The sequence below is a fragment of the Carassius gibelio genome, chromosome B19 (assembly GCF_023724105.1).
Source record: "Carassius gibelio isolate Cgi1373 ecotype wild population from Czech Republic chromosome B19, carGib1.2-hapl.c, whole genome shotgun sequence".
In the NCBI taxonomy this organism is placed as follows: Eukaryota; Metazoa; Chordata; class Actinopteri; order Cypriniformes; family Cyprinidae; genus Carassius; species Carassius gibelio.
Window position 1 is genome coordinate 29,439,091 of NC_068414.1, and position 20,873 is coordinate 29,459,963.

The window sequence follows — 20,873 nt, forward strand, 5'->3', positions numbered from 1 at the left end:
TTGAGAAGAAAATCAGCATATTAAAATGATTTCTTAAGGATCATGTGACACTGAAGACTGGAGTAATGATGCTGAAAATTCAGCTTTGCCTTTGCAGAAATATATACATTTTTTAAATATATTCTTATAGAACAGTTCATTTGAATTGTAATTGTGTTTTTGTAATTGTGTTTTACTGTCTTTTTAATCCACCAAATGCAGCCGTGGTAAGCATAAATACGGATTTTCTATAATGTTGTCTCACAATAGATGATGTTAGCTTGTTGCAAAGCTAATGATGTGGCTTCTAATAACTGTAGAAGTACACAAATATTGTGTATAATTATATTTCTGCTCTCTTGAAATAAAAATGTCCTCACATAGTTTATTGCACTACATTCTGGAAATGTGAAATTCATGCAGAATACATGCAAAGCCATCTTAAAATTTGGCCCAAGCAGTGTAGCGGGGCACAGTTTTCCAAGACAGTGTGCATATGCTGCCAAGTTTTGCAACAGAGCTAATGTGTCATCACTCTCCACCAGGTGGATGGTCGACCGCAGACATATTAGTGAGACAACACACCTGTGGAATTTACACTCCCGTGACACATTTATTTATCGGGGAGAATCTCTGGCCCAGCTAAAGTATAACTGGGACTTTTATGAGTGTAAAAGACAGCCTAGATAATTTAAAACACTGATCAGCACCCATTCAACAAGTCCTGATCCCATCAATCATCTCTCATAACACCGTCTCGTTCGTAGATGATGAGTGAAGGGTTTCAGCTGAAACAGCCATCAGCCTCAAAATCACAGTCCCGGGATGCCCTTGGAATTTACGTTTGCGTCAATGTGTTGTTATTATATGGCATGGTTGGTGTGTGTAAGGTGGATGCATTGTTTGTATATGTGTGTGTGTGTGTTTGTGTGTGTGTGTGAAGGTAACTGAGGGCGGTGACCCCGGCAGCACGCGGAGACGTCAGAAGCCCGAGGCGTGTCCGCCCCTCCCTAAGTATCTTCCATTGTTTGCTCAATGCCTGTCGGTTCGAGGAGATTCCTTGTGCCATAATGGGCTATTATTTGTGCTCAAGCTCTATTCAAGCCATAATGACTTAACGCCAGTTTTCCCGGCCCCTGGAGACCCGCATGCGTATAGTGCACAGTTTAGAAGGAGAGATAGCCTTTGTGCTCGACTTTTACAGGCTGATCCAGTAATATTTCTTTTTTTCTCTTTCTTCTCCCCTCTGCACGTATGGACAAAGACGGGCTAAAATTCACCAATCAAAAGGAGCTATTGGAAATTCCCTGCAGGGTGTATTTTATTATGTGTCTTTTCTACAGCTCTTGTAAAGCAGGAATGCAGTGTAGGTGGAGTTTTATTAATTCTTTGATAAAACATTAGGGATATTTTTAATTTTTTAATTTTATGCATTATTTCACAGGCTAATAGTCAGAATTGTTCAGACCAAAATATCCAAGACCCAAACCTGCCAAGACCTCACACCTGGAGCCAGACAGACTTTGTGGTTCAGTGATGATGTTTTGCCATGCATATGTTTTTTTACACAAGTCCTGTTTTTTTTGGAGAACATTTTACTAACTATTTCAGCCCATATATTTAACTGAAAGTGAAAATTGTTTCAAAGTAAATCCTAAACCATTACAAATTTGAAAGTCTAATCTTTTTGCTGGGTGAGTTCTACATACTTGGGGATCCTTTTCCATTTGTTTTAGTAAGATTCACTTTCCTCTAAGATGATACCCGTTGTTTTGGTTTATAACTGTATCATGGATGAAAACTAGTTTGCCATATCCAATTTGCTTCACCTTTCATCTCTCATGGGCCCATTTCAGCTCACACATAAACATCCTGACCTGTGTTCATTGAAAGCTTGCTTTCTGCACCTGGTTAAACTCTATTGTAGGTGGTAAGGCTTTCAGTGAAGCACATCTCTCTAGAGCTTTAAGACCACATTTAAAACGAATGCACTGTTCTTCAACTGAATAATCCCTGTAATGTCTCTGAATGTTACCTGTTCTTTTTGTTTTCCAGTCATGCATGATTGTTTATGTTTTTGAAAAGACTTGTTTATGCTTATGAAGCATCCTTGGGCTCTTCAAAAAAAAAAAAAAAAAAACCTCTATTAAAAAACCATATTATTGAAAGTGTTTACTCTTTGTCTTTTATCTGTCACATTTGCTCAAGAATGCACAAAATCAGCTCAGAGACTGCTTACTTTTACACAATATATATGTATATATATATATATATATGTATATATATATATATATGTATATATATATATATATATATATATATATATATATATATATTTACATATACTGTAGTTGGCGCACATGATTTTGTACTATTAAATGTTAATGTTGGAATGAATTCAATTATACATTTCAGTAGGATGTAAATAATATAAATATTATTGTATTATTTGTAATAATACAAATGCACAATCAAATGAAGTTGTTTAAATAAATCTAAATATTTATTATTACCTAACAATGTTTACCACATTAATGTCATTTAAATGTTATCATTTCATGGAAATAACATTAAGAAAAATCTTATTAACCAATATGGCTAAAGATAAATATTTAACATAAATGCAAAAAATAGCAATTCCATTGATGCATTGATGCATTTTCAGAGCTTCATCGGTTTACAGTGAATAAAGTGAATGAGTCCAGTAACAAGATCCAAGAAAGAGTCTTTGGCATGCAGTGGCTGGATGTTCAGTGTCCTCTGATGGGCGTCTCACATCGCTTTAGGTTCCTGGAATCCCTGATTCCACAGTTTCATGTAGTTACAGCATATTCCTCCTGTGCAACAAGTATCTTCAATGCATAGTCTTTATATGCAATCAGTTTAATTTAAATGTCCCACTTGGTTTGTCCAACTAGTTATCCCATGCACCAAAGGTCTAGTTCAGAAACGTTTAGAGTTGATAGAGGTTAGTATTTATAATTTAGGTTTGTTTTAGTCAGCATCTTCCTTGGTTTTTCATCCCATTGAGCTCCACAACTCCACAGTGATGCCGACACACCTGGGTGGAGACCACATGACAAACACCACGATCCAAGACACTTGCATCTGCAGGTATTCCAGCACACCTGACGGCACCCAATGGCATGAATACACAAGACGTGTGTGATGAATGAGCAGAGAGGAGCCTTTTATTCAGGTCAATCCTGTGGTGGATCAGCAAAGGGCTAAAGCTGGGCCAGATCTCTACGAGGCAGCGTTTTCAGACGTCCACGCTCGTGCCCTGTGGTGCTGTCTCATTCGCCATTTCTCTAGGAGAAGATGGATCCTCTTGATGGCCCTCACCCTGGAGAGGATGTCACCAATCTGTTCTGTGTTTTTCACTCTATAGAAAAACAAAACAATGAGGTTAATATCACAGCAAACACAGGTGGAACCCTTGATCAGATTTACCTGTCAAGTGCTAGTTGTATTTATGTGTATACAGGATGAAAAACAACACTGGTGACCCCAAATTTGTATTTAAGACTCTTGTTTAAAATGTATATAGCTAAACACATTGAATGGAAAATTACCTTTTTACTGCAGTCTTAAAAAAACTATTTAATGTAATGTGCTTATATCTGCTATGAACATTAATGACAGGTAATTTCTCACAGCCACAATAGACATCAGTCTTACAGAGGCTTGTAATTAAAGCACCCAATTATTTCTTAAATGTAGGTGAGAATGTGAATGTGCTGCTACATTTATATACATGTTTTTTTTTTTTTAGTGGATGCGGTTTGTCTTACCGTTTAATCTTTGTCGGTTTGTCTGCCAGCTTGTGTTTGCAATGCTTCTCGGTACAATCTTGGCCCTGGGCGGCATGGATTGCCTTGTCTGATGCTGCTTTATGCCTAAAAAAGAAAGTTCATATGAGGCATGAGCAGTCGATTCCTGAACAAGTTTGATAAAAGTCCACAAATAGAACTAAAACCTGTTTCTGCAAGTTCGTTAAGTCATGCAATGACAGCTATTATGCCTTAGAGCATTACTGAGGTTCCCACACACAGCTAGTGCACGGGAAAACAAGTGTGTCCCAAATATTTTAAAGTTAAAAAGTTTTGTGACCTTGAAACTGGTCTTCGGATTAAACCTATCTGGCTTTGAACTATGATGACACTCATGTTATTAGCATTCAGCGTGTACTTACGCATTGTTCAGCTGACAGAATGAAGAGCATGTTTTGTCTTGGGTATCTGCACATTTGCAGCGTGACTTGGGCACAACAGGTTCTGTTACTGAGCGCTTCTTACGTGGAGCGTTTCCAAGTCCATATGACACTGTTCGCCTGGGGGAAAGAAAAAAGAATTAGAAAACAATGTTAGTCATGCCATCCTTCAATAATGATTTAAATATTTATTTATTTAAGTCATGAACTATAATGACTTACTCTGGTGTGTTGACCCATATTATGTCCAGGTGGCAAAAGTAGACACACTCTTTATCCATAAAACTCGCGCAGGAACATCTCTTAGTCCTGGAGTGTCGCACAGAGATCGATGTGCCTTGTGCTGTGCCATGACCCAAAGATGCTGGAGCAGCTAAAATCATAACATTATATTACATTTATAAGGTTTTGTAACAAAGAATTCTACCTACAAGCACGCATTGTGAATTTTACACTGTGTTTGATGGACTGGAAAAGCTAGAATTTGTCACGCTCAATTAAAAATGACATTGATGCTCATCATATAGCTTCTGAAAATATTATAACTTTATCTTGCATGTGTTTATAGGTTGTTTAAGCAAGGTCTTAAAGCACTACTCTTATACATAATTACACCTGCACTTTTTGGTCTATTTTGACACATTAAAGACTGTTTAATACTTAATGTAAACTTTAAAAAACTTTTAACAGTAATTAAGAAAACTATTTAAAAGCACTCAAATAATCTTTAACATAAATATTGGATGTAGAGTAAATACGTACCCAGGTCAAAAATTCCAGATGACAGCATGGACAACACTGGGAAAATAATCCTCAGATTCATTTTATTTCATATAACGCAAGTCCCTGATTCGAAGCAAATTGTGATAATCCAATAAATTCGCAAACTGCTCAAAAGGTTCTGTTTTGCACTATTAAGCTGCAGTCTTCTCAATGCACTCATGCATCTTTCTGTAGTCCAGAGAACACTCCTATACAGGAGCGCTTATATACGCGCGCTCTCCGCCTCCCGCCCGCTCGCTCACGCGAACACAATGCTGTTTGTTAATAGTCACCGACAAGCAACGTGTGGAGCGAGATAAGAACTTTGTATTCCTGAGATTCCAGCGGGATGGAGACGCCGGGCGGCCAACTGGTGCCAAGTTTTTTTTTTAATGGTAAGTAAGGTGTCTGAACTGAGTAGAGTTTTCATACGGGACAGTAGAGGGCGCGCGAATACAGACCCCTCAGACCTGAGACTCCAAAGGAGGTTTCTCTTCAGGAATACTACTGCGAGTAATACATTTGGTGTCATTTGTATTCTACATTTTCTGCCTATTATATGCAGTGTGTTGGGGAGTAACTAGTTACGTGTAACGGAGGTACGTGATTTAATTAAAAAATAAATGTAACCGTAATCAGTTACACTTACCGAGAAGAAAAGTGTAATAAAATTACACTAGTCAACATTCGAAATGGATCAAAACCTAAAACGCGTTTTTGTCTTAGGACAACTTTCATTAACTTTTTTGATCCACTTCAAATGTTAACTACTATAGTTACTTATGAAAATGTTAATTATTACAAAGGGGGTTACATCTGAATGTCATAGCAATGCAAATATTTGACTTCAAAAACAGTATCACAGCTATTAAACTATTCCTTGTAAATTAAAAAAAAAAGTATTTAACATCTGAATGATCTCAGAGTAGATCATAGTTAGTTTGTGGTGGCAGTTCTTTAAAAATACATTATTATAATCTTAATTCAAATGATGATGGATTCAGAAAATCTGACAGTAATCAATGTAGAGTACTGTAAAGTTAACCCTGCCTGGTTCAAAGGTTTGAAAATGGTTATCAGTTGAAAACTTTTGTTAGAAATTTAGCCTAATCAAATGTAATCAGTTACATTACTTTGATAAAGTAATTGAAATAGTACTAGTAACATTTAAAATAATTATTTGTAATCTGTAACCTATAACATTTCCGAAGTAGCTTTCCCAACAACACTGATTATATATTTACTGTATATAGTGTAGACTGGGGATAATTAAGTTTCATCGTGTAGGTAAATCGAAATATAATTTTATTATTATCATTATTTTACTTAAAAGTTTTGGTGGCGAAAAAACTATTGAACATATTCATATTCATATTGTCAAGTAAAGGTCAACGGGAGAACTCAAAATGGGGTAAATTGTCACAGATTTACCTGCTATTAAACAGTATAGGCTTTTTAGCACAATGTAATTTGTTAATCAAATAGTTTGTAATTGTAATTGATTTAGATTCAGAGAGTTATTTCAAATCATTTTGTTGTTTATGAATCATTGCAGATGAAGTATATTAAGCAACAATAGCAGGAGTTTAGCCTCTAGCTCTGTCCCTGCCCAATGGAAAACCCAGATAATCGAAACTCAGGCCAGTTTACGCTCACAAATGGCTACCCTCCACCCGCTCCAAAAATGTATTCGATATTACAGCTCAAAGATTCCATACGTGTAGCCTGTTCATGCCTGTTGAATCGAAGACAGAGAATTAGGACAACAATAAAAGCAATCTATTAAGATCAGCTGAATATGGATGCCGTATTAAGGACAATTACGGAAAAATGCAGTTCTGTTTTTAAGGGTTGTTCTCCTCAGGCAAGGGTGGCATGACTGCATTAATATTTTTCAGATATTCTGACATCATACTCCTAGACAAGGCTAAGCTTCGCCTGCACAAACAGGTCCTAATGATGAAACTTTTTTTCCCCCTCTACAGAATACAACTGATGCAGACATGCATTGACATTTGCCGATGACAGAAAAAGTATTTTTATGTATTAGAATGAGGTGGAAAGTTCAAAATTCATACACATCAACATTATGGTCAAATCAGGAATGTCGTTCCCATTGCAGAATCGTTTAGTGTTCACTAGTGAGTTTTAATGTTCTACTCTCACTTTAGCTAAATTCATCAGGTTTGGAAGGACCGAATGTTCGGAGCTGTTTTCAGAGAGTCTCACCCACTCTCATACTCTTCTGTGGGCTGGGTAACTAAGCAACATCCTCCACCACCCCACCTTCCTGCATGATGTGCCCTGCACTCCTCTGTATGCAATAAAACAACCAGTCCAGCAGGTGGCGTTATTGAGTCACAGTTTTGGTGGAGTGCAGCGGCAGGCAACAGCAATACTATCAACTGAATGAGTCATTCTGAGGCTGTAATGAGAGCTTTTGCTCCAAGCCTCTTGAGACAAGGACAGTGTCGTAGTCATTAAAAGCTCATGAAGGAACGGATTGGTGACATCATTTGCTGGCCACTCCAAGCTCCGCGTTAGTGATTTGAACTGCTAAAAAAATTCAAGAGTCTTGAAGAGCCCCGGGAACAACCCTTTCTACAGGATTGATTAAAGGAAGAAAAAAAGATAAATCAAATAGCTAATTACAACACTTAAAAAAGGAGACTTCAGAGGCATTTCTGCACTTGTAAACAAGGTTTTACTGATACTGTCGATAGTATAGATACAGCAAATGTAAAGCCACCATTTTACTCATACCTATGGACTTATGGAGTTCAAAATGGGCACCAGGTGGAATATAATAAATACTTGACCACAACATCTGTGCACAAGAATACTGCCCCCCAAAAGCCATATAAATGTTTATATATCAGTACAACATTAATTTCCCCATCAATTTATGAGAGACATAAAACTTTTCAAAAAGAAAACATTTAAAAAATAAAAAACATTTCCTCCATTCTTTAACTTCCATATCAACTTAACTTCCAAATAGATAACTACTAGATTTATAAGATATTATATACAGGTTTCTAAACGAGAAACTCCAAAAGGCACAATTGTCTATACAACATGTACAAAAAGAAAAGAAAAAATGTCTCGTGCTGACAAAAAAAGTATAAAATAAAATAATTGGTCATCATTTATGATTGCACATACAATATGACTGTCAGAAAATGTGCTTTTATAGAAAGCTTGCAGTGCTGCAAACTTCCTGAAGTGTTTCAGTTTTACAAAGTGACAAAGTTATACAAAAAAGAAGGAGAAAGAGGTGGAAAGAGAAAGAAATTCATAGGAAGAAAAGAAAGAGCTTTTATTGGGACTCTCAGGTAGCTATGACAAGTCTATCCTCATCATCACTGGAGGCTTCATTGTAGTCATCAGTCACTGGTTGTCTAAAGACAGGTTGCTGTGGTTTCACTTCACTAGCCCCACCTGCTGTTACCTTGAGTGCAACCTCACAGCCTCTCTCATTAGAGGATGAGGGAGAAGATGGTTGTGGTGGTATTTTCGGTTTGTCCATCATGGCTGTGGTCTTTTCAGCACCCCCTGTGTCCTTAGATCCAGCGCTAGGGCTGTTTTGAGAGACCTGTTTTGGCTCTGTGGATGGCTTTGCATTTGTAGGAACATCTCCTAGATTAGCTGTTGGAGGACTGGCTGAAGAAGTAGGTGCTGGTGGCGATTCTGCAACCTGTGCTGGTGGAGGTACAGATGCTACACCCTCAGGGCTGTGTGGCTTGTCCTGGGCTGCAGGAAGTGGACTGAGAGCTGAGAGGGGGCTGAGGGATGGTATAAGTGCTGGCAGGGCAATGTTGAGGATCTGCAGGCCAGGGATTTGTGCTGGGGAAGCAGTGCTGCACTGAGGGGCAGGGCTAGCTGCCAACACTTGTAAGCCTAGGGTAGCATTTAATGGCAGACTCTGTTGAGGAACCAGCTGGGTGGAGTTGGCTAAACCCAACACGCTCAAGGTTTCCAAACCCACAGGCTGCAGGGCAGTTTGGGGAGCACCTAGTGTCTGAAGCCCTGCCACTTGGCCCAGGGGGAAACAAGGCAGTAAACTGCTGACTGGTTCCTGAACTACCAGCGGATGGGTCGGGGAACCCTCTGGCCGGGGCGAGGTGCTGGGGGCTGGGAGAGGGCTTCCAGTCTGCCTGTGGATCACACTGAGTGCAGGGATGGTAAGCTGGACTGGTCCGGCTTGAATGGGTACAAATGTGGAGTAAGCAGCCAAGCCCGCGGGAACAAGCTGGATGCCACCCACAGGTACCATGCTGTATGGGGAACGAGGGGGCTGTTGGGAGTGCAAGGGCAGGTGGCTGAAGAGATGAGTAGTGGCTTCCACTCTGGGCTTGTGGATCAGATCTGCATTTGGAAAGTGCAAGGTTCCCTGAAGAGGGTCAGAAGAGGTCTGAGTACCACGGTCAACGTTGCCATTGCACTCATTTGCAGGCTGGGAAATGGTGCTTGACACTCCTTCCTGTTAAATAAAAACATTATGAATACTTTTATCAACACTGTCAAACAACACAACAATAGCAGACAGTGAATACATTAAAATTCTATTCACCTTTTCATGCATTCAAAGCAGTTTTGCTGACGTGCCAGGCATGCGAGACTCAAGACATTGGAATGCATATGGGGTCGGGTACTGGTATGGGGTGAGGTGTACATGTAGAGAGGGAGGGATGCATGGTGGGAAAGACAATGACTGCGAGGACACGGGTCTCACCTTGCTGAGCTTGCCACCCTTGCCTGGCACTGGGGGACTAGGGGGATCATCAAAGTCAGGGTAGTCGATGGACATCTGCCTGCAAGGTGACACTGGGCTCATCATGTGTACAGAGTCAGTATCAGATGTGTGGGATTCTGAGGCAGGGGCAGGGTGGGAAGTGAAAAAGGTGGGACAAGGGCCAGGACTTGAGCAGGATGCAGAAATTGACATCTGTCTGACCAACAAAACTGGACTTGTCATAGCCACAGACTCTCTGTCTGAAGTCTGGGAGTCTGAAGCTTGAGGAGGCTGAGTTTGGGGAGCTGGGATAAGATTTGGGCTGATGGACATCTTCGCCAGCAGAGAGCTAGGAACCATGTCAGCCTGGTTAGCAGGAAAATGTTGTGGGCTTGCAGAAACAGAGGGTGTTGCAGAGAGGCCAGACTCTGCCTGACTGTCCTCCTCGTCTTCCTCTTCCCCATCGTTATCTTCGTCATCTGGGCCATCAGAGTCATCACCATCTGAGTCCTGTCTGTCAGCACTTCCTGGTCTTCCTCGATCACCTTTGGGGAAAAAAACAACTTAACAAAAAGAGTAGGAATAATCATGTAATATAGCACAGCCAATCCAAGCGGATACATCTATAAAAGAGCAAATTCTCCCAAGGACTTTTCACAATCCTAGTGTGACCTAAATAGTGTGACCTAAAGATGACATATTTAAACTGAATCTTTAAAGTAATGTTTGTTTTTTCAACAGCTTTCACTTTTCAGAGATATAGCTTTCATATCTACCGCATAGCAAAAAAGGGATGATTGGTCTAGAAATACCCATCATATTATATAGGGAAGACATTAGTACCTCAGACCACAAATGCAGCCTGTGCTTGACAGCTTGTGTGGAACTGTGTGAGAGGAAAACAAATATGCTCTCTGTAACTGAAACCAGAGAAAGCTCACAGCCTCTCTCTCTCTCTTTCCTGCTAAAATTAGATGCAGCAATTTCCTCGCAGTAAACGCTGTGTATACCGCCCACATACACCAAGAGTTAACAAGGAAAAAGACTGCGTTTAGAATCTCTAATTGGACCATGGCATTGCCACTGATCATCACTGCAACAGAGCATAGCCAGGGACAATCCACATTTAGCAGATGGTGCTATTATTAGTAAGCCTATTAATGGTCCGGTTGATTCTGTTGTTAAAAATGAATAGCCTATGTAATGGTCTAAACAAATAGTTTCTGCTTTCTCAAGTTAGTTGGTTTGGTGTTGGTCCTTATGAAATAAACTCCCCTATTCAATGGTCTGGTTAAGATTACTGTGACTCTTATTTCCAAAAGCACGTAAGAGACTTCTACCTGAGTCTTCGGTGTCCTGGTCCTCAATAATACCCACAGCAACTCCCATTTCCATGCACTTCTTGCTGTGGGCTTTGGACTTCATGTGCTTGGTTAGGTTCCCTGTGTAGTTAAAGGGAACAAAGAGGTCACTAAAGTGGGAGGCAGATACAGGGCATGGGAGTGGTTTACATAAGCATGTCATGTTCCTAAGCACTAGCTCTATGTAATGGGTGAGTATCTGATAAAGAAGTTCTTTAAGGAACGTGGGCTGGTATGACACTGTGTGCTGTTCTGCAGTGCCATGTGGGAAGTTCAACTGTGATGAATCATACTGGCTTTTTTAAGAGAACAGGCACAGTCTTCAAAAGAGCAGGTAAGAAAAAAAAAGAACAGAACAGAAATAATATCCACCCATCCCTAAGACTTATCTAAATTACCTGACTGTTCTTAAATCCTGACACATTTTATATATAAAAAAAGAAACCATTCAAGTTAACATGTTTAGATTTTTCTTTATGAAAGTGTGTAAGTTGGCCATTTTTGTTGGAAGACAAGAACCAGAGGTACTTATATATATATATATATATATATATATATATATATATATATATATATATATATATATATATATATATATATATATATTTTTTTTTTTTTTTTTAAACAATCTTTTTATCCCATTTATTATTTGAAACAATTTGTATAAGTTCTGTTTATTATTTGTAATAAATTAATATTACCATTTGAGGGAAAAAACTATTTTTAATATAACTTAGCTTTCAAATCAGTGTTTGGGACAGAACTCACCTTTGGTTTTGAAAGAGAAGTTGCAGTGCGTGCAGTGAAATGGACGGATGTCCGAATGAGTACGGATGTGTTTCCGCAGCATGCTAGGTTTCTTGCAACGTATTCCACATTCCTCACAGATGTACTTTCCTCTTCCACGCCCTCTAACGTACACATACTCCTCATTCGACTTGTAACTGAAAACATACCACAGATAGCACACTTCAGAACACAATGTTCTGTTAAATATTGGTGAAGTAGGGTAAAACAAATGAGATTTACAAACCCTCCATCAAAGATCTTCACTCGTTGGGGTTCAGATTTGGAAGAATCTCTGTCTGACTCTGTCTGATTAATTGGTTGAGTCTCTGGTTTTGTTTTTCCACTATTATCAGTTGGCATAGATCTTTGCTGAATCAAAACCTGAAGCAATACAAAATACAAGAATATGTTAATCATGCATGTACCAATGCATTACAAATGCATTCAAATGTAAAATATCAAACTATATGTTCAAAATGCTCTTACTTTTGGCAAGATGTCCTTCAGCTTCCCAGAGTAGGTCAAGATGTCAGATTTCAAAGTTGTTGTTTTTGCTTGGGTGTAGTATATTTTCTTGGATGTCTGTTTGGAGTCAAACAAAGACATGACCACTTTTGTGGGAAGACCCAATGGATTGGGATTGTTGGGGTTTACTACCCATGCAGAGTAGGCAGAAATCCTCTGGTCTGCCTGTTGAATATGGAGGGGTTTCCTTTTCATGAGAAAACACCAGGTGAAGGTTGTAGCTGTTTTCAGACTAGGGAAAGACAGGCGATGACTGTCTCTGGTGTTGACAACAGACACAGAAGAAGCTAACTTCACCTGTCCCTGAAATGTTGGTGGCCTCAGAGGAGATTTGGATGGAGACCAACGGTGCTCCTCAGGTTTTTCTTGTGGCTTCAGAGTGGAATTCTCTTGCATGGTATAGCTTTGAACTGTGGGTGAAGAACATGTTGCAAGTGTTGTGGTAGGTATCCTGCTCTCCATTTGCTGTTCACTGACCTCAGTTGTTGTCTGAGATACTGGTGTCTGGGTGTTCTTGTCAGCTTCTGAAGTCTCTGGCAATTGTTCTGGGGCATCAGTCTCAATTGGGCTATCCACTGGCTCTGTGGTGCAAACCTGTCTAACCAGCATTAACTTCCTCTGCCTGGTCATTTCTGACATCTTTGAGTTCAAATAGTTTAGAGATCTACCATCAGTGAGACATGCAGCTCCATGCTCATCTTTAGCCCGTTTCTGTGTTTTTTCCATAGCAATGTCCAGGCTGTTCGCAGGAGAGAGCATACGCTTACTTGAGGCAGGAGACTCTTGGGGGCATAAATTTGCAGATATCAGTTTTTGTGTACAATGCAGTGAACTGAGGGACAAGATGCTTTGCTCAGTGGTTTTGTTTTGTTCAGTAGATTTAATATTGTTGTTTTTCATCTGTATATCAACAGACCCTGGTTGCCTGTGAGCTTGAATTTCTGGTCTAGTCTTTGAATCACAGTTTGCAACATGGACCGTAGGGAAGTTAACCTTAGAAGCCACAGAAGCAGGTGCTAGGGTGTGCTCATGGGTGATCAGAATCTGTGGTAAAGGCGTAGATACTGGTGTTATATGAGACGCTGTATCCACTTGCAGACCAGCAGGCATTACAATTGGGGGCTTTTTGATTACAGCCTGATAACCTGGTTGTGCTACATAGACATTTTGCATTCCATCATTTGACTGAGGGACTTTAATTTCATTAGCCAATGGTACAGTTATCACTGGCAAAGTGATCTGCGTGCCTTGTACACCTGCTAAAGAATATGTCTGGACTGTTTTTAGAACAGGGCAATTCATTTGGTATTTAGGTGCAAAGCTCTTATTTTTTTCATCAGAGCTCTTCTGAACATCTGTCTGACCAGCCACCATCTGGACCAGAGGTTGCACATGGCATGCCACAACCCTTGAGGTCTGATGCCATGGATGTGGAAGACCATGAACTTGGGGTTGTTGGGTTTGGCTTCCAAGGTTGATGCTTTGAACCACTTGCTCATTTTTCGGTAGAGGGGCCTCTCCAGAATGTAGATCAACAGACTGAACAAGTGTAGATGTGTTTATATTTACTGATCTAGGTTGGGACCCAGAGCATTCATTAGTGAAGGGGACTCTTTGAATAGGGGGAGTCTGTTTCACTGGAAACTGAGGTTCTGGTGCAATCTTCAAGGACATCTGACGTACCAGAGGACCCCTTCTTCTTTCAATGAGAGGCACCTGGGTAGTTGGAGGACAATGTGTCATTTTTGGCAGGGCAGTCTGCATTGGTGACAAAGGCCTGCTGGGTGACATGCTGCTGCAGTCAAAGGATTTGCTACGGTAGTCACAAGAAATCTCCAATGATGACTGAGTGCAGCTGATTTGTTCTGAGGTAGCACGTCTCATCATGCCTGGCACTCCAAGAGTGTTGTTTGCTACAGGGATCCCTTGAGCTTCTGGTGGCTTCCCAACACTATCAGCCCTTGATGGACTGTCAGATCTTGGTGGATCATCTCTGTCAAAAGATGCTGAAATACTAGAGCACCTTGACAAGCTACTGTCTCTACTGAGGCTACGAGATAGACTTGACTCAAAGCTAGATTCACCAGAAGAGTGTTCCATTTGCGCAAGTCTTATGCGCTTTTTCTTTGGGGGGAGTTTTTCTGTTGGCAGTTTAGATAAGCTCTCACTCCTCTGAGGCCAGTTGAATGTTTCTGCAGGTTTCTCTGTGGATTCTACAACTGGAGTTTCATGATCTCTGTCTGGTTCCTCTGTTACTAAGATTTCAGGAACCTGAATGTTGTTCTGCCGTACAAGTCGTGATTGCTGTACAGGTGTGCCATCACTAGTAATGGCAAAGCTTTGCTTTCCATGAGATTCCATTCCTTGACTGGCACATTTGGGTGTAGACATTCTGTCATGGTAACTTTGTGAAGATAAATTCACTGCGGTCTCTTTATGACCTTTTACAGAGCTCTTTACTTCCTTTTCCACAGGATCAACTGGAGATGACCTGTCAATGGAGTCAGATGTTTCAAAAGAATTTGGTCGGCTGAGGGAGTTGGTATGTCGAATGACTGAAGTTCCACTTCCTTGTCTCTGGAGGTCTCCTCTTTCTTTATTTGGTGTGCTGATCTGAGCCTCTCTTATTGGAGATAGTCTTGACTCCTGTGATTCTGTAGTTCTGCCAATGATCTGTATTTGTCCTAAAACAGCAGTGTTACCTAAGGACTGCGTATGTTGAGAATAAGGTTGTCCTATCGAACCTGTGGAGGTCTGGCAGGAGTCAAAACTTCTTGAACATGGAGGAGTGGTCTCAGTTGGAGACTGGTCATCATCATCTCCAACACTTTTAATTTTCCTTCTTTTTCTTACCATGAGTGGTTGCTCTACAATGCCGGTAATTACAGCATTTCTGTTTAAAAGGGGCTGCTGAATTCCACGTCTGAAAACTTCTGGCTCAATTTCTCTGGCATGCATAGGCTTGTTTTTTGGACCATGCAGTTCTGAACAATAAAACTTCTTATGATTTTCAAAATTTTCCAGTTTTCTGTAACGGTTACGGCAAGTCTCACATTCGTACATTGTCCCTTTGTTTTGCTGGGGTTTTCGGTTTCTTTCTGTTGCATGCTCAAAAGACTTACTTCGCAGTTCATGTGTAATACTTGGTCCATGATGACTCTCATCCATGGAATGAACAGAGATAAGAACATGACCATCATTTGTGGACAAATCCTCAACTGCTATCTGTCTCACTAGTGTACGAGGATGTACAGCAGGGTTTGGAGTAGAAGGAGCTGAAGAGAACACATCATCATTTAGTGAACTAATCTTGTCATCAAATGAATGACAGATCCTTAGTGGGTGAGGCTGAGGTGTTACACTGGGGAAGAGAGCTGACTGACCAGGTGATGTAGGCATCGAATTGCTTCTTGTAATTGGTAAACAGTCCATAGCCGGATACTGAGGTGGTACAGAAAGAAGAAAAACTGGCTTGGATTTGTCTGTGGGCGTGAATGGAGATTTTGGTATGTCGGAGTTGGAACTAGATCTTCTTACCGGTGGTTTTAGATCAAACTGAAAAGAGTCTTTAAATATGTAAGATTTAGGGGAGTCAATGCTACCCCTTCGTGAAAGGGAAGTCCTCCTGGGTTTGACACTGTCTAGTTGTTTGTCATCCACAACAGCCTCATTGTCTGAGATCAGCTTTGAGATACGCTCCTCGAGAGATAGAGCTTTGGTTTCTAATGGAGGACGCATTTGTCCTGAAGGAACCCGAGGCTTCTCAACAGGTGCTACATGCATGACAGTTGCCACAACTGGGGAAGGGTGAATTTGTGGGGCTTTTGTAATGTCAGTTTCTGCTGGCGGAGTTATCTTAACAAAAGGACTTGGGGGACTCATAGCTTGATCTGCACTCTCAGAACGTGAAAAGTAGCCTGAGTCAGTGCTTCCAAGACTCCGAGGACTAAGAAGACACTTGCCTTGTGGTTGTTGTGAGTAATCAGTTGCTTGTTGCCTTTGTAGCTGGGCATGGCTGCCTCCTAGTGGTGATTTACAATGCTGATCTTCATCTTCACTGACTGAATCTTGTAGAGGACTTGTGCAATCCACTTCTTTCAGTGAGGACAGAACCATTACATTTGACCTTATGTTTGCTGTCTGGAAATCCCGTTGCCTCTGGGCTGTGGCATGTTCAGGTGCCAAATCTGTAACTCTTGGGCTGTCTGCACGCAAAGGCGAAACATTTACAGGGTGTACAACCACTTTAGGGAGAGCAGCAGTGACCTTTGGCTCACATCCTTTCTGAGAAACCTGTGGTTTCAGAGTTTCAAACACCAGCAAAGGCTCCGATTCTCCTTGGCTTCCTGGTACCATGCCTGCACTCTGCAGACTGCTCTCAGACAATGCCGTCAGGCTGCTTTGTGAAGAGTCTGGGTCTAAGTCTGCTGCACTACCTTCCTCATCACTGTCCCCACTTTCCTCCACATCAGAATGTGTGGCAAGGCCTTTGTCTGACTCTTGAGAGAGGGATCCACTTCCGGAGTCTTTTACCAGACCCAGTTTGATAGCATGCGCATGAGACTTCTTATGCTTGTACAAGTTACTCTTTGTCTTAAATGAAAAACCACATGTCACACATGGGTAAGGTCTCTCACCTGTGTGGGACCGTATGTGTTTTAGAAGCACACTTGGCTTGGCACAAGCTCTTTTACAATATTCACAGACATACTTCCCTTGCTTTTTTGGTTTTTGATCTTTTGCAGAGATATCATATACTTGGCTTGCACCGAAGTTGACTACAGCTGTCATCTGAACAGGGTTGAAACCTGGTGTTACAGGGACTTGAACTGAGTTTGGTACTGTGGCTGACAAAGACTGGCATGTTTGAACAACAGGAGGCTGGCTCTGAGGGAAGCCACCTGATCCAGATGGAACAGGTGCGTGTGTCAAGGTATGTGAAGGACCCACACTATAGCTTTTCTGGAATCCTGGTTTGTCCTGCTGACGATTTCCTGACATGTTCACATACTGCTGTGTTGTGTGTTGCCCTGTAGATGCCACACTGCTGTAGAACTGTTTGGCTGCATTGAATGCTGGCACAAAGGAGGGTTGTGACTGGACATTGAAATTTACAGGACGCATAGTCATAGCATAGTCTGAATAAGTGACAGGAATGGAAACTGATTTTCCAAGATGCCCTATTGGACTGCTGTTCTTCCTTTCTGTCAGTTTATTGAAATCTGGCTCCATAGCCTTGAGCAGTACCTCAAGGGGAGCACTTGTGTGAGAAGGAGATGCGATTTTGTTGCTGGCGTTGCCACACCAGCTTTCTGTTTGCACAGGCCTTGAAGCACAAGGTTCCTCTGCAGCACTTTTGCAGCTCAGAGCCTGTGGCTCTAAAGTTAATAAATCCTTGTGCTCCACTTTTACTGCTTTTGATCCAGATGCATCCTGTGGTGCATCTTCAGTATCTTGAGGTTCAGGCAATCCATGCGATGGACTGCTTGAAAAAGAATAGGAGGGTGTGGCTTCCTCGGAAGATATAGTTGGAGAAATGGGTTTCTTGTTCTGTGATTGCTTTTTGACAGGAGATTTGGGTATTTTCTTAAGCTGGTTTTGTGCCCCAACTTTTTTCCTCTTCAGTCCTTTGATGCTTTCAGAGCTTTTGCCAGTACTTTCATTTATGTCTATAGGAAAAACAAAAAACAAAAATTATAATAAAAATAATCCCCCCAAAAATTCTTCATTATGCCCAATACCTTTTGTGATTTAAAAAAAATAAAAAAACAAAAAAATATTTAAATACATACATTTTTATGAACAACCACAAATGTTACTTAAAAAATACTTATACCTTAAAGAAAAAAATCAATAGGGTTAGACAATTCATCAAAGAGGTTTGTAAAGGTTAAATAATACATATTTTCAAATATATAATTTTTTATTTCTCAAAATAAAATAAATCATGTCCTTTGATTACCTCATCCTTCGAATTTTTATTATAACAAGAATGTTAGCTGAAACAACTGGCATCTACGCAATTCATTTTTGATATATTACAATAATATAAAATTATTTTAATAAAAAATTATGTTTTATTTTTGACAGTGCAATTCAGTGTAGTGCACAATAACATAGAATGTGTATCTTATGACTTAGTCACAGAAAAAGACCTAAAAATTATACAAATCTTTGTATTGATTGATATATGATTGTAGACAACATTTATATCATCTTTCAACACACAAATTGCCCATGCATTTTCCTAACAATCTTCAAAACAAACACGTCTGTTATTTTCTGCTTTCATTTCCTCCTCATCTAGCAGAATACCTTTCATCATGCAAAGTACGTAAGCAAAACCAAATCATAGACTGCACTTTCTACAACACTGAAACATCAAGATAAACTCTATATTTAACAGAACAAATTACCCAAAATGAAATACAGACAAGTCAACAACAGCAAAAATCTTGCGATTATCAGACAAACCAAAACATACCTAAGCAACGGGTTTTGATGAATTGTAAGGTGGATGAAGCTCTTCAATTTACAATGAAATAAAGTAATCCTTTTTTTTTTTTAGCAAACCCAGGTCTCTATAAGCTGCACCAGTGCATCTGACAGCTAGCACATAGACAAGACTGTTTTGGAATCTAGAAGATCTCCTGAGCTGCTACTGAGGCCCACGCACCATTATGTACAAAACCCACTCTCCGTTTCTCAGCCCTCAGTCACCATCCCTCTCTTGCTCTCCCTCTCCCAACCCTCCCTAACTTGCTCTCCTACACCTCATTCAATACTGTAATTGTGTTAGTTAGGATGAGCCTTACCTTGTTCTATTTTTTCTATTCTCTTTCGGTCAATTGGCAGAGAAAGACAATACAAAATAAGTTGCATGTAGGTATTTATGTGGATGAAAAACCTTTTGTAAATTAATTAAATCTGTCCCTGGATTGAACATGATCCAGATACTCTGGGCAGTAAGACCTGAGCACCTAAGTCAACAACTGGCAGAAAACAAATCACTCTTAATTTGGAAATGGAAACATGGCGAAGTACATACACAACTGAATATTGTCCACATTTACTCATTGATGGGCAGAGTTCACCTGTGTTTTGCTGTGTTTTGACTCCCTGTGGTCTTAAAGTTATACTGAAGGCTCTTTGTGTGCATGATGCCAAGTAGTTACAAAACACATAACCAAGCCTGAACATCTGTGGCAACCCTGCACTTATTAGGGTTTCCCTTCTTTACTTTGCTTGGCATGGTCGGTGGAGAGAAGTGGTTAGGTGTTAGAACTACAAAGTCATCATTTCCTGGATGCCGCAGGAAGTCTCCAGAAATTCAAAAGGCCTGTTAGGATTTCACCAATACTTCAATCTAATTTTATTTTGTTTGTAACCTTAGTAAGTCAGTAATCAACAGACAAACTTCCTTACATGTTTCTAGAGAATGCAGAAAGAGGATGTGAGGACATCCTTGAGCTCTGAGCTAATTAACTGCCTTTAACGGATTCAGGATTAACGTGGAGATGACTTCTGACATCACTGCCTGCTGTATTTTTAAAAGTGGTTTAAACCAGTTGCATTATGATGTAACCTGTCCCAACATGACCAGTAAGAAAAATAGGGCCAGAGTAAACTGAACATACAATATGCAAAATGAATCCTTCATGCTACCATTGTAGATGAGTATGGTCATATTATTGTAACAAAAGATTACATTTATTTACATTGTAGTGTTGTCAAAAGACCCGGTACTTCTGTACCAAGTTGGTGCAAAAAAAAATAAATATCACAGTACCATGTTTCTTTAAGTACCGGTGGTACTGAGTACCCGGTCAACCCGGTTCTTGACGCATACATTGCTTTGATTTCCGCGAAGCAGAAAACAACCTTCATGCTACCATTGTAGATGAGTATGGTCATATTATTGTAACAAAAGATTACATTTATTTACATTGTAGTGTTGTCAAAAGACCCGGTACTTCTGTACCAAGTTGGTGCAAAAAAAAATAAATATCACAGTACCATGTTTCTTTAAGTACCGGTGGTACTGAGTACCCGGTCAACCCGGTTCTTGACGCATACATTGCTTTGATTTCCGCGAAGCAGAAAACAAGGACGGAATCTCAAAATCCAGTCATGATAATGAACCTTACATTTTAATATGGACAGTCACGGAATTTGTCAAAGTTAACATAAATTAATCAAATCAAATCTCCATATCGACCAGTATCTGTAAATGTTAAGCCGCAAATGTTGGTTGAAATATGAATCCTGCATGTACTGGAGACATAAAGGTATTCACGTCAACCGGTCAAAATAAAAGTTCATTTTTCTATAAAGGCATTGTGCTAGAAATATTACTATTTTTTTTGTAGAATGTATGTGATACTGCTACTACTGTTGAAAAAATTAATAAAACTTTTTTTTAAAAGAAATAAATCGCACAATATTTATTCCATGTTTTAATTTTAATAGCATATAATAAAATGTGTTAAAATTTTATTAATTAAAAGAC

The 20,873-nt window shown here is 40.0% G+C and overlaps 2 protein-coding genes across 5 annotated transcripts in view; both read right to left on the reverse strand.

Annotated features, from left to right (window-relative positions):
• Positions 1 to 2,455: 2,455 nt before the first annotated feature.
• LOC127978729 (endothelin-1-like) lies at positions 2,456 to 5,917 on the reverse strand. The gene is made up of 5 exons (XM_052583602.1): positions 4,955 to 5,917; positions 4,415 to 4,565; positions 4,175 to 4,312; positions 3,774 to 3,878; positions 2,456 to 3,364 (listed from the first exon to the last, which is right to left on the reverse strand). Exons 1-5 carry the CDS (start codon positions 5,013 to 5,015, stop codon positions 3,226 to 3,228), a joined length of 594 nt encoding a protein of 197 aa, XP_052439562.1. The 5' UTR covers positions 5,016 to 5,917; the 3' UTR covers positions 2,456 to 3,225.
• Positions 5,918 to 7,635: 1,718 nt separating this feature from the next.
• Positions 7,636 to 20,873, reverse strand: part of LOC127978728 (zinc finger protein 40) — a 56,556-nt gene continuing 43,318 nt past the window's right edge. For 3 of the 4 annotated variants that reach the window (XM_052583598.1, XM_052583599.1, XM_052583600.1), the window contains 6 exons: positions 12,326 to 18,033; positions 12,084 to 12,220; positions 11,819 to 11,994; positions 11,030 to 11,131; positions 9,690 to 10,234; positions 7,636 to 9,437 (listed from right to left, as the gene is read on the reverse strand). In XM_052583598.1, coding sequence (XP_052439558.1) covers positions 8,286 to 9,437; positions 9,690 to 10,234; positions 11,030 to 11,131; positions 11,819 to 11,994; positions 12,084 to 12,220; positions 12,326 to 18,033 — 7,820 coding nt within the window. In that variant the 3' untranslated portion in view covers positions 7,636 to 8,285. Of the gene's footprint in view, positions 9,438 to 9,527; positions 10,235 to 11,029; positions 11,132 to 11,818; positions 11,995 to 12,083; positions 12,221 to 12,325; positions 18,034 to 20,873 lie in introns of all 4 variants that reach the window. The other variant, XM_052583601.1, reaches the window with a different exon arrangement.

Excerpts from the sequence above, each read along its gene's own strand:
- LOC127978729 (XM_052583602.1), bottom strand. The coding sequence starts at position 5,015 with ATGAATCTGAGGATTATTTTCCCAGTGTTGTCCATGCTGTCATCTGGA. Across the intron at positions 4,313-4,414 it reads ATATGGGTCAACACACCAGA|GCGAACAGTGTCATATGGAC; the intron begins GTAAGTCATTAT and ends TCTTTCCCCCAG. Across the intron at positions 3,879-4,174 it reads TTCTGTCAGCTGAACAATGC|GCATAAAGCAGCATCAGACA; the intron begins GTAAGTACACGC and ends TTTCTTTTTTAG.